This window comes from Cololabis saira, chromosome 15, assembly GCF_033807715.1.
Source record: "Cololabis saira isolate AMF1-May2022 chromosome 15, fColSai1.1, whole genome shotgun sequence".
In the NCBI taxonomy this organism is placed as follows: Eukaryota; Metazoa; Chordata; class Actinopteri; order Beloniformes; family Belonidae; genus Cololabis; species Cololabis saira.
Genome location: NC_084601.1, coordinates 5,632,315 through 5,644,497, shown reverse-complemented (window position 1 = coordinate 5,644,497; position 12,183 = coordinate 5,632,315). Strand labels below are relative to the sequence as shown.

At 42.6% G+C, this 12,183-nt stretch overlaps 1 protein-coding gene across 1 annotated transcript in view; it reads right to left on the bottom strand.

The window, feature by feature from the left end:
* Positions 1 to 11,944, bottom strand: part of chrna11 (cholinergic receptor, nicotinic, alpha 11) — a 37,700-nt gene extending 25,756 nt beyond the window's left edge. The window contains exons 1-5 of the mRNA XM_061741775.1: positions 11,712 to 11,944; positions 7,167 to 7,306; positions 6,822 to 6,866; positions 5,844 to 5,953; positions 4,504 to 4,583 (exon numbers count right to left, since the gene is read on the bottom strand). Coding sequence (XP_061597759.1) covers positions 4,504 to 4,583; positions 5,844 to 5,953; positions 6,822 to 6,866; positions 7,167 to 7,306; positions 11,712 to 11,763 — 427 coding nt within the window. The 5' untranslated portion in view covers positions 11,764 to 11,944. The remainder of the gene's footprint in view (positions 1 to 4,503; positions 4,584 to 5,843; positions 5,954 to 6,821; positions 6,867 to 7,166; positions 7,307 to 11,711) is intronic.
* Between the last annotated feature and the right edge of the window lie 239 nt (positions 11,945 to 12,183).

The following is a 12,183-nucleotide window of genomic DNA, read 5'->3' as shown; positions in this document are numbered from 1 at the left end:
ATCATGCACAATAGGTCCATCTGCACAGAACACCCAGGCACACAATTATGAGGGCACACTTGTGGGTTGTTACTTATCCTTCACCCCCCACGCACCCCATTCCTGCAGAATGAAGTCACAATGATCCATGCAGCGGTCTTAAACTGTACCACTTACTGTATTTATACGAATGAACTAATCAAGCATGTTATAACACACAAACACACACACACACACACACACTCTAGTAGTTGAAACTAAAATGCCAGTGAAGCCTGGCAGTTCTCAAAGCCGTTCATTATGAGCCCGTGGACATGCAAATCAGCCCTGAGAGTTAAATGAAAGCAGAATTTGGAAAAGATTAAGTAGGATAACAGACTCAACGCTGGTCTGAGACCAGAGGTTGATCCCACGTTTGAGCGGTACATTTCTGCTCTTTAAGATTTCATCATTAACATAGAGTTGTTGCCTTTTCTTCCTGGGGGAAAAACAGATGTATAATTACTCCTATTACGAGTGCCTAAGGCCCAATCTCAATTCTCCCCCTTCTTTTCTTCCCTACCCCCTAAAAAAGAAGGGGGAGATTTTAGGGCACTTGAGATCTAGGGCACTTGGCCCAGGTGCCTGTCCCAATACCCCCCTTGTCACGGCTCAGACAGGACAGAGAACCTAAAAGCACAACACCAGGCAGAATCAGAGTCCGTGAGGCTTTAATACTGGTCAAAGACAGGCAGGGGTCAAACCGGGCAGACAGGCAGATCAGGCAAACAAGTCCAAGGGGGCAGGCAAAAATCAAAAACCGGGAGTCATGCAGGGTTACAGGCAGGCAGGCAGGAACAGGACAGAAATCAGGAAGGCTGGAAAGCGGGGCAAAAGCACACGACAATCTGGCAAACAAGAAGGTGGAAATGGGCCGGTATATGAGGGGAACTGCTGATGAGGGAAACCAGGTGTGGAGCTGGGTGGGGAAGCACAGGTGAAGGGAATGAGTGGATTTCTGGCTGATTAGGGTGGCAGGATCTGGAAAGACAGGGGAGTGAGTTAAAATAAAAAAACTACACTGGGAAACCATGACACCCCTTACCCCTCGTTTCCATCCCTACCCTGATCAGGAAGCTGAGAGCCAAAAGCTGTTTTAATTTCAGCTGTAGCGCTGTTAATATGGCACTTTATTAAGTTTTAATGTTTTTTTAGGCGTAAAAGTAACCGTTAAGATCCCCAACCTGGGCTCAGTTTATCCAAATAACGCCTGTTAAGAAATTTGCTCCGAAAATTTCGTAATCAAAGCTGCCTGCCGGCTCGAGAGCTGATTTATGGTTCCGCGTTAAATCGACGCAGAGCCTACGACTGAAAGTTTGTCAATTACCCAGATAACAGCTTTGTGGTTTCTGAAAACTATTATATCAGAATCATCCAAAACAAATCTGACGAGTCACAGGATTATTTCTCTCTATTTCCCACAAAAAATGCTTGCTCCCTCGGTCACAATCTGAGACGAGTCTGCAAATTATGTTTGCCCTCGGTCGGCGAGTCAAATCAACGCAGAGCCTATGGCGTAGCTTACGTAGCCTACGGCGTAGCTTACGTAGCCTACGGCGTAGGTTACGTGGCCTACCGCGTAACCTAACAGCCTTTACTCCGGCGATATTTTCGCGAACAACGGACAAAAAAGGGATTATGTACATTCACTGAGTGAATATTATGAAAGTAAAATATATATTTGTCGCTAGAAATGTAATCAAAACGCATTTTTATGCAGAAACTAACTCAAAATATTGATTTATTCACTAAGAAATGTCCGCCATGTTTTTTTTTTTTGGATTCAGTCCGCAAATGACGACGAAAAGCATTCTAGGAAATTATTATAGCCCCTCGCTCGCGAAGTCAGCATCTGAAATCACTCGATGTGAAGGAGCTATTTTCAGCCCCTAGCCCTCGTCCCTAGCCCTAGGTGAAAAGAGGAATTGTGACACCACTACCTTCACGGGAACGCGCAAAATTTAGGGGGAGGGATCAAAACGAGGGCGAGGGGGAGAATTGGGACGCACCCTAAAGGCTGAAATATGCTTCTGCGTCAAACCAACGCAGAGCACACGCCGCAGCCGTGACGCCGTGCTGAACCCTTCGGACCTCTCCGTCACTCCATTTCGCCGCGGTGCAGTACCCCCCGCGACCGCTAGTTAGCGATCTTTTTCTGAATGGTTTATCCGACTTTTTCCGGTCACAGTAAATCAAAGAAATAAGGACAACTATTGTGCAAAAAACCAAAACAAAAAAAATCACATATAAACGAAGAAAAGAGCCCTGGAAGTTCACTACTGCTTCAAACCAGAAACCGGAAATGCTTCGCTTTCAAACGAACCAATCACAGCCCTCTCGGTCTGCGTGTGGTCTGCGTCTCCTCGACGCGTAGTTACAATTTTCGGGAGGTGCAGGTCAGTGGACCTGCACCTGAGGACACGCCGCAGGTGACGGCGTGTCCTCTGCGTCGATCCAAACCACACGCTGTAGGCACGGGGCCATTTTGACGCAGAAGCATAATTCAGCCTTAAGTCACTAAACCAGGCGGGGGGGGGGGGAGAGGCAGTGATAAAGTAAAAGTATTTCTCCCTGCCTTTACACTCTTTGAGCACATTGTTTCGCAGTGTATTTCTGAAACCCCCTTTTTCAAAGATATTCGGTGAGTTTATAAGCAACACGCTGGAATGAGACACCAGAATCTCATCTGCTGCTCCGCACTGTTTCTGAGGCGATGCTCTTTCCAGAATGCATTCTCAAAATCCCCTCCCCAGAAAAAGCATTACACGGCCCAGAGACTAGATTACCTTGTTGTAAATGTCACCCAATCTAGATAGGAGCTGAAACCTGTTAGCCCTTGTCTTCTGAAATGCCATTAATCCAAACACAAGCAGACCTTATTAGTGTGGATGTCGGTGCACCTGCCGCCCTGGACCTGTTGCCGTCCCTAACACGGCTCAGCTCTGATCAGTCATCCTCCTCATTTGTCTCCTTTTACACCAACTCTTTCTCAGCATGTGTTAACCCCCCTCCTCCAATATTTTCATTCTTCCAGTGACTGACTCTTATTCCCAACACAATGTTCCCCTGCAGCATTTTAATAAACCTGTTCACCAAACAGAATTGATAGGGCGTCTCTTCGAGCTCGCCGTACGCAGTACTGGAGTTGAGGGGGGATGAGGGGGGATGGCATCTCCCCCTGAAATAAAAACGGTCCAAATCATCCCCCCTGTAAAACTACCATCCCCCCTTTCCATCCCTTATGTCATTTCATCAATGAATGTGGTTTTACTGCTATTTCAACATTTAGAGTCATCACCAGAAAAATAACACCAGAAAAATAACTTATTTGACAATTTTCACCTGTTTCAAGTAAATTTCCACTTGAAATAAGTAGACAAATCTGCCAATGTTACAAGATTTATCTTCTTATTACAGGCAAAAAAAATCTTGTTCCACTGGCAGATTTTTCTACTTATTTCAAGTGAAAATGTACTTAAAACAGGTGAAAATTGTTTTTTTTTTTCCAGTCTTGTTTTAAGTGTAATGAGATTTTTTTCACAAAAATGAGACATTTTAACTAGAAAAAAGACAAATATTCTCGTTAAGTTTTTGAGTTTTTGCAGTGATCCATTTTACTTATCCTGTGAAGGACAGAGTCATATTGATAAGTTCAGAAAAGTGTTTTTTATTGTTGTGTTTTGATGTATTTGATGTAAGCCCAGTGGATATTTAAAGTTTACAGAAGGCTGCATTTAACTGCTGCTATGTCATTCCTGCAGTATTTCTGCAGGTGTTTTGGTCACTGCTATTATTTGTAATATATTATATTATTTGTAATCAGCACAAATTATCTGTCCCCATATGATAAAATCCACCCCCCCCCCCTGATTTTTTTTACAACTTGAGTACTGGTCATCGTCCTCATTTTTCTCCTTTTACACCAACTCTTTCTCAGCATGTGTTAACCCCCCTCCTCCAATATTTTCATTCTTCCAGTGATTGACTCCTATTCCCAGCAGCGTGTTAATAAACCTGTTCACCAAACAGAATTGATAGGGCATCTCTTTGAGCTCGCCGTACGTGTCTGTCTTTGCAGAAAGGCCATTCCATCTCAACCCCTCAACAGCACTAGGGATTTCACTTACAGACTTCTTTAATCTGGTGTATAAAGAAGAGCATGAGAAAATACAAAGTAAAGACCCGTGAAAACCCAGGAGAGCCGTTTGCTTTCACAGGCTTGCAGGGATCTTGCGTTTAGGTTAAGACAGGAAGCAGAGGAAGCAACTGCCTCCTATTTATAGACGTCAAAGCATTTTAACCAGTGCCTTACCAGGAATGCTGTTTCACACTGATGAAATATTAATATGAATGGTGAAAACAGGGAGACATGCAGAGATTGTGGAATGAGATGCTGGTGCTGCACCTCGGGGAGGCGGGGAGGTAATGGATAGGGTTTAATGAGGGGGAGAGGGATTAAAAACTAAATAAAAAGGAGAGGCCCACCTGGCGGCAGATACTTGGCGTACCCGCTGGAGTTTACCAGGACATTGGTCTTAAAGGTGGAGTCAAAGTCGTCATCTGCGCTGAGGAGGGACGGGGGAGAAGTTACATTACTGACGGGGGAGAAGTTACATTACTGACGGGGGAGAAGTTACATTACTGACAGGGGAGAAGTTACATTACTGACAGGGGAGAAGTTACATTACTCAATGATGTCGGCCTGGGTGTTAACCTGTGTGCTGTCTTTGGGTCAAAATGATCTAATTCTCCTTCATTCTCCCTCCCTCTTATCTCCCTTCCGTCCTTCTTTCCTTCCTTCCTTCTTTCCTTGTTTTCTTCCTTCGTTCCTTCCTTCTTTCTTTCTTTCTTTCTTTCTTTCTTTCTTTCTTTCTTTCTTTCTTTCTTTCTTTCTTTCTTTCTTCCTTTCTTCCTTCCTTCCTTCCTTCCTTCTTTCCTCCTGCTCTCTCCTTCCTTCTTCCCTTCATCTTTTCTCCCTTCCTTTCTTCTTTCCTTGTTTTCTCCCTTCCTTCCTTCCTTCCTTCCTTCCATCCTTCCTTCCATCCTTCCTTCCTTCCTTCCTTCCTTCCATCCTTCCTTCCATCCTTCCTTCCTTCCTTCCTTCCTTCCTTCCTTCCTTCCTTCCTTCCTTCCATCCTTCCTTCCATCCTTCCTTCCTTCCTTCCTTCCTTCCTTTCCTTCTTTCCTTGTTTTCTCCCTTCCTTCCTTCTTTATTTCCATCCTTTTCTTCCTTCCATCCTTCCTTCCTTCCATCCTTCCTTCCTTCCTTCCTTCCTTCCTTCCTTCCTTCCTTCCTTCCTTCCTTCCTTCCTTCCTTCCTTCCTTCTTTCCTCCTGCTCTCTCCTTCCTTCTTCCCTTCATCTTTTCTCCCTTCCTTCCTTCTTTCCTTGTTTTCTCCCTTCCTTCCTTCCTTCCTTCCTTCCTTCCTTCCTTCTATCCTTCCTTCCTACCTTCCTTCCTTCCTTCCTTCCATCCTTCCTTCCATCCTTCCTTCCATCCTTCCTTCCTTCCTTCCTTCCTTTCCTTCTTTCCTTCCTTCCTTCCTTCCTTCTTTATTTCCATCCTTTTCTTCCTTCCATCCTTCCTTCCTTCCATCAGTCCTTCCATCCTTCCTTCCTTCCTTCCTTCTTTCCTTGTTTTCTCCCTTCCTTCCTTCTGTCCTTCCATCTTTCTTTTCTTCCTTCCATCCTTCTTTTCTCCCTTCCTTCCTTCTTTCTTTCCTTCTTTTCATTCTTCCTTCCTTCCTTCTTTCCTCCCTTCTTCTCTTCCTCCTTCCTTGACCCTAAGACAGCACAAAGGTTAAACTGTGTGTTCAGGTGTGTTACCTGTTGTAGAGCAGGATGTCCGGCGTCCAGATCTGATCGATGGTGAATCGCAGGTTTTTCACCCCGGGATGTTCCGTCTGGTTCCACTGCAGGTAGTGGTCGAACCACGTCTGTAAACGCACACACACACGTGACAGCTGTGACTACAGGTGATGGCCGGGGGGTTAGTTTCAACATATCACCCCCACATTCTCTTATGTTTGTTGTTTTACAATTATCCCTTGTGCTGTCTTTGGGTCAAGGGAGGGTGAAGGGAGAAAAGAAGGAATGAAGGAAGGGAGAAAAGATGAGAGGAAGGAAAGAATGGAGTAAATAAGAAAGGAGAAAAGAAAGAAAGAAGGAAGGAAGTAGGAAAGGGAGTAAGGAAGGGAGAAAAGATGGAAGGGAGAAAGAAGGAAGGAAGGAAGAAAGGAGAAAAGAAGGAAAGAAGGAAGGAAGTAGGAAAGGGAGTAAGGAAGGGAGAAAAGATGGAAGGAAGGGAGAAAGGAAGGAAGGAAGGAAGGAAGGAAGGAAGGAAGGAAGGAAGGAAGGAAGGAAGGAAGGAAGGAAGGAAGGAAGGAAGGAAGGAAGGAAGGAAGGAAGGAAGGAAGGAAGGAAGGAAGGAAGGGAGAAAAGGAAAGAAGGGAGGGAGGAAGGAATGGAGAAAAGGAAAGAAAGAAGGGAGAGAAGAAGGAAGGAAAAGCAAAGAAGGTAATAAAGGAACGAATGACGAAAGGGAGGTAGGAAGAAAAGGGAGTAAAAGAGGGTAAAAAAGGAGGAAAAGAGGAAAGGAAGAAGGAAGGAGAGAGCAGGAGGAAAGAAGGATAGAAGAATTGGGTCATTTTGACCCAAAGACAGCACAAGGGTTATAGAGAAACCGTTCCTGGGATGCAGCAGTCGTCGTGACTTTAAACGAACTCACACAAGCATCACAGGCTGCAGACAGAAACTGCAGATCATTCTCAGCCCAACATTCAGAACCTTCAGAGGGTTTCTTACCATCTGTAACCACATATTAGAGGTTAACACCTGGTTCTTCTCATCCTGCAAAACATGTTTGAAACATCTTAGCATCTAAATCATGTGCAGTGTGCATCACTAAGACAGAGAGAGAACTGAACACAATTTTGCATTCACGGCACAGATTTCACCATCAAATCCACAAAAATAATGTTATCTTCCTATTAACACCTGCAACATGCAGCTTCAGGCAAAAGCAAACAGACGCTGTACTGTGGCACCTATTCCATTTCTTTTGTTTTTTCTTTCTTTTTCCTGGATAGCTTTAGTATCTTTTCAGGCTGTTAGTATTCTAGCAGAGCAGCCGGGGCGGTGTGCACCCACCACGTCCATGATCTGGATCAAACTGAGGGTGAAGTGGACGGTGAGGGCGTGGGAGTCGTTGCCCACCGGCCGCTCCATCCGGTTGTAATCCTTCAGCAGATTCTTCAGCAGGTTTCTCTGGTGAGGACCCTGCAGAGACGCTACACAAGCAGAAAAAGGTCACAGGAGAGGATTCAGTCTGTGTTTTCAGCAAGGACATACTGTAGGTTTGCATAGGGACGGTAGGGACATAACACTACCAACTTTTCAGGAGGCTCAAATTGTCCCCACCAACTTTTAAGCAACATTATTTGCATTAAATAATGAGTTCAGATATATAGGTTATTTAGATTTTGGATAGTCAGTCCTGTTCTCATTGAAAATACCGGACGACATTGATGGCATTTGCATTTTCTGATTTATTTACCTTGACCCAACCTTATTTTAGGTTCAATTATTCTAATCTATGTTATTTTAATCAGTCTGTATTTTGTACTTGCACTAAGTGCTTTAAATGTTAACCTTTTATTGTGGCTTCAGTAGTCTGTTTCTTGTATTTGCATTTGAATACTGTCATTGTAAACCCTAATGTGTACTATTTATGTTTGTCAAGGACTACAGATGGAAATTAGCTTGTGGCTAACTCTGGTGCAGCCATCTTTTTAATGTACCTGCACATTGTCCTTTAAATAAATAAATAAATATCCATCCATCCATCCATCCATCCATCCATCCATCCATCCATCCATCCATCCATTATCTATACCCGCTTTATCCTTTGCAGGGTCACAGGGGTCTGCTGGAGTCTATCCCAGCTAATTTCAGGTGAGAGGCAGGGGTTCACCCTGGACAGGTTACCAGTCTATCACAGGGACACATATACAGACAAACAACCAGACACACTTACACTCACACCTACGGGCAATTTAGAATGATCAATTAACCTAGCAAGCATGTTTTTGGACTGTGAGAGGAAACCGGAGTAACCGGAGGAAACCCACGCAAGCACGGGAAGAACATGCAAACTCCTAATGAATAAATAAATAAATAAATTGACCCTACCATTATTAAGTGGATTATTTTCATTATGTTCAGACTTATATTTACCCCTTTTCACTTGCCGGTCCATTTTTTTTTCCTCAAACGCACGTTTGATTGGCTGATGACTTGGTCTTAAAGCAGCCCAAAGGAGCTTTCATTTTTCGTTGAGTTTGGCTGTGCTTGTGGACAAAAGCAGTAGTGTTTAACCTGAAGGAAGGTTCCATTTTTATTAATTTTTGTTTTTTAAGTTATATTTAAAGGAGCCTTCTGTAAGAAATGTCCAAAACTGGTACTGCAGTCACTTTCAAAATATTGTTGAGCGGCGTGTACCCTCCCCCTCCTCCCCCCGACCAGAGGTTGCCAGGTAGGCTGCAGAATGCAGCAGGAACGTAGGCTGCCATGGCTGCGATAATTAGAGCCGAGCTGGCAACCCGGATGCTGAAACAATACTGACTTGGTGATTGGGAGATAGGTGGAGGGTGGAGCTTCAGAAACAATACTGACTTGGTGATTGGGAGATAGGTGGAGGGTGGAGCTTCAGAAACAATACTGACTTGGTGATTGGGAGATAGGTGGAGGGTGGAGCTTCAGAAACAATACTGACTTGGTGATTGGGAGATAGGTGGAGGGTGGAGCTTCAGAAACAATACTGACTTGGTGATTGGGAGATAGGTGGAGGGTGGAGCTTCAGAAACAATACTGACTTGGTGATTGGGAGATAGGTGGAGGGTGGAGCTTCAGAAACAATACTGACTTGGTGATTGGGAGATAGGTGGAGGGTGGAGCTTCAGAAACAATACTGACTTGGTGATTGGGAGATAGGTGGAGGGTGGAGCTTCAGAAACAATACTGACTTGGTGATTGGGAGATAGGTGGAGGGTGGAGCTTTAGCCCAAAACAAAAAATGACAACATAAACATCAGTTGAGGGCTGCAACTCCTCTTTTTAAACGGGAATATCCTGGCTTGAGTGCTGTTGTCAGTGACATAAGTATTTGAAATGAACATGATTTTTAAATGTCTGTTGACATATCGGGGTCATTTTATGATTCGTTTTATTATTGCTCTTACATACAGCTCCTTTAATTTATTTATTTAGACAGACAATGTTGAGTGGTCTTAAGACAAATGTTTATTTTTTGCATTCTGGATAGTTAAGAGATTATTAATAAGTTTGTATTTATTGTGTATGTAAATATAATTTAAATTATGTTCAAATATTGCAATTTAAATTGCTAATAAAATCCTGGAATATTCTGGAAGTTTTCAAAATGTTTCTTTAGTAGTTTTTGAAAACAAAGGTTTGAATCGAACCAGGTTTGTATCAGGTGAACCAATACACATGAAAGTTAGTATAAGTCAATACAGATTTATTTTGCATTGATCATTTAGCCTATCAATTAATTAGGTTCATATTCATGACAAATGTAGCCCTGACCCCCGTTCACCCAATCTGTTTGGTCTTATTAATGTCCCGTCCCCAGCAAAAAGTGAACACGCAGTGAGTATAATAAAAAGTACACCAAGAAAAAGCCTCATATTAAGAAGATTAATTGGGAATAAAATGGAGATGGCTTAAAAAGAAAAGAAAAGTGCCAGAGGAGAGGCTGAGAAATGGGACATTTAATGATAAAATTAGCATAATATTTTATCACCATTAGTCAAATGTATCTTGGCTTTTAGAGTTTTAAACCTTGAATATAATTAGTGGAGGAAAGGTTCAGCCCCCTCCGTCTGACTGAAATATTTTATATTAATTGAGAGAAACTAGGAAGAAGTCAACAAAGGGAGAAAAGTGAAGAACATTCTGTTATCAATTAATTTATTTGGCTCTAGTGAATGTATAATTAGTTTCATTTAAAAGGGCTTGAAGTTGATAACAATTGTGAAAAACCAATTAAAAAACATAAAGAATGTTTTGCAAATGTGGTTTTCTGAGCTTCCTTTGTCAGTGATTTGCCCATCATGACACGACACATCTGAACTTCACCCAGACTGTTGTCGTCCTTTGTGCCACGTTTGAATGCAACAGATCATATAATAAAGTGCTCAAGACATCTAGATTAGTATACAGGACTGTCTCAGAAAATTAGAATATTGTGCAAAAATGTCATACATTCTGGATTCATTACAAATCAACTGAAATATTGCAAGCCTTTTATTATTTTAATATTGCTGATTATGGTTTACAGTTTAAGATTAAGATTCCCAGAATATTCAAGATTAATGTTGAAATAAAATTTCAAGAAAAAAGTCGAAATTTCGCCTTTTTTCTTCAACATTTCAACTTTATTCACGAAATTTTGACTTTTTTCTCAACATTTCCACTTTTTTCTCGACATTTTGACTTTTTTCTCGAAGTGCATAATGAAAAAAAAATCTTCCTCCTCTCCAGTTATTTTTATTTTTCTCCTGCCTGGCCCTGATACTCATCCGTAAATAATACAGGACTGTCTCAGAAAATTAGAATATTGTGATAAAGTTCTTTATTTTCTGTAATGCAATTAAAAAAACAAAAATGTCATACATTCTGGATTCATTACAAATCAACTGAAATATTGCAAGCCTTTTATTATTTTAATATTGCTGATTATGGTTTACAGTTTAAGATTAAGATTCCCAGAATATTCAAATTTTTTGAGATAAGATATTTGAGTTTTCTTAAGCTGTAAGCCATGATCAGCAATATTAAATAATAAAAGGTTTGCAATATTTCAGTTGATTTGTAATGAATCCAGAATGTATGACATTTTTGCATTACAGAAAATAAAGAACTTTATCACAATATTCAAATTTTCTGAGACAGTTCTGTAGATGTTGTTACCAAAAAAAGAAGAAGAGCTGGAGGGAACCGCTATGGGCTGAACTGTGTAGGAAAAGGAAATGTCTGAGCTGAGAATAAAACAGCAGCAAAAGCCCTTCAAAAGCATGTCGAAGCAGAGGAAAAACTGGAGTTGTTTGTGGTAGTTTATGATCTAACAACCGCCTAAAAAACACACACAGAACAATTTCCCCGCTGGGAAAGTTGACCCCCTCCCCTCCCAGCTCCCAGCTCTCAGCTCTGACATGCAGCTGCCGGCAGCCCTGACATCTATACATGCAATTCAATTGATCCATTCCAGCTTTTGAGATTGAAATCGCCTGATTAAGACGAATTTACACAGATAGATATGTAATGACAGCTTAGATTGATCTGCTCTCTGGTGTTTGTCATCTTATCGGATGCTGATCCTGCTGTTGAGACGTGTCATGCAGGTGAATCCGAGCCCTCAACATGTGTTTCCAGAGGAAACAAGAACACACTGGTGGCAAAGGAGACCAGGAGAGGTAAACAAGCAAGCAAACAGGTGAGATACATCACTTTTTTTTCACCTGGAGTCTTTTTCCCCCACTTTAAATTCTTATTTATTTTATGGGTCCAAAACATCCACTCCTTTTTGTGAATTTGTACAAAAGGTGGCTGCTGCAGCCAGATTCCTGAATGAAAGAGAGACAGAGAGACAGAGAGAGACGCAGACGGGCTCACCGGGAATCAAAGCGGAGAATCCAGAAAGGAGGAGAGCCACCGAGTGCCACATCCTGGTGCCGGGATGCTGGAAGAAAAGAGACGGGCTGAGGAGGAAAAGCTGCAGATGTTATAGAAGAGGATGAGGAAAGATGGAGGAGGGAGGATAGAAAAAGAAGAGAGGAGAAAGGTAAGGCAGCACAGACTCAGGCTGTTGCTGGAAATCCTCCAGTCGGCATCCAGTCGGCATCAGATGGAATGAGTGAGAGCGTGTGCTCGCTGGAAGAGAGGGGAACACGGAGGGGAGGAGGGAGAGGAGGAGGAGGAGGAGGAGGAGGAGGAGGAGGAGGTGGAGGAGGAGGAGGAGGAGGCTGTGAGCTTCCCCTGTCTTTCTGGGAGGTGGGCCTAAAATGGAGAGGATAAGAGAGGAAAATATCAGGGGAAAGGGATGAATGGGTTGGAGATAAAGCAAGGGAGGTGGAGGAAGGAAAGG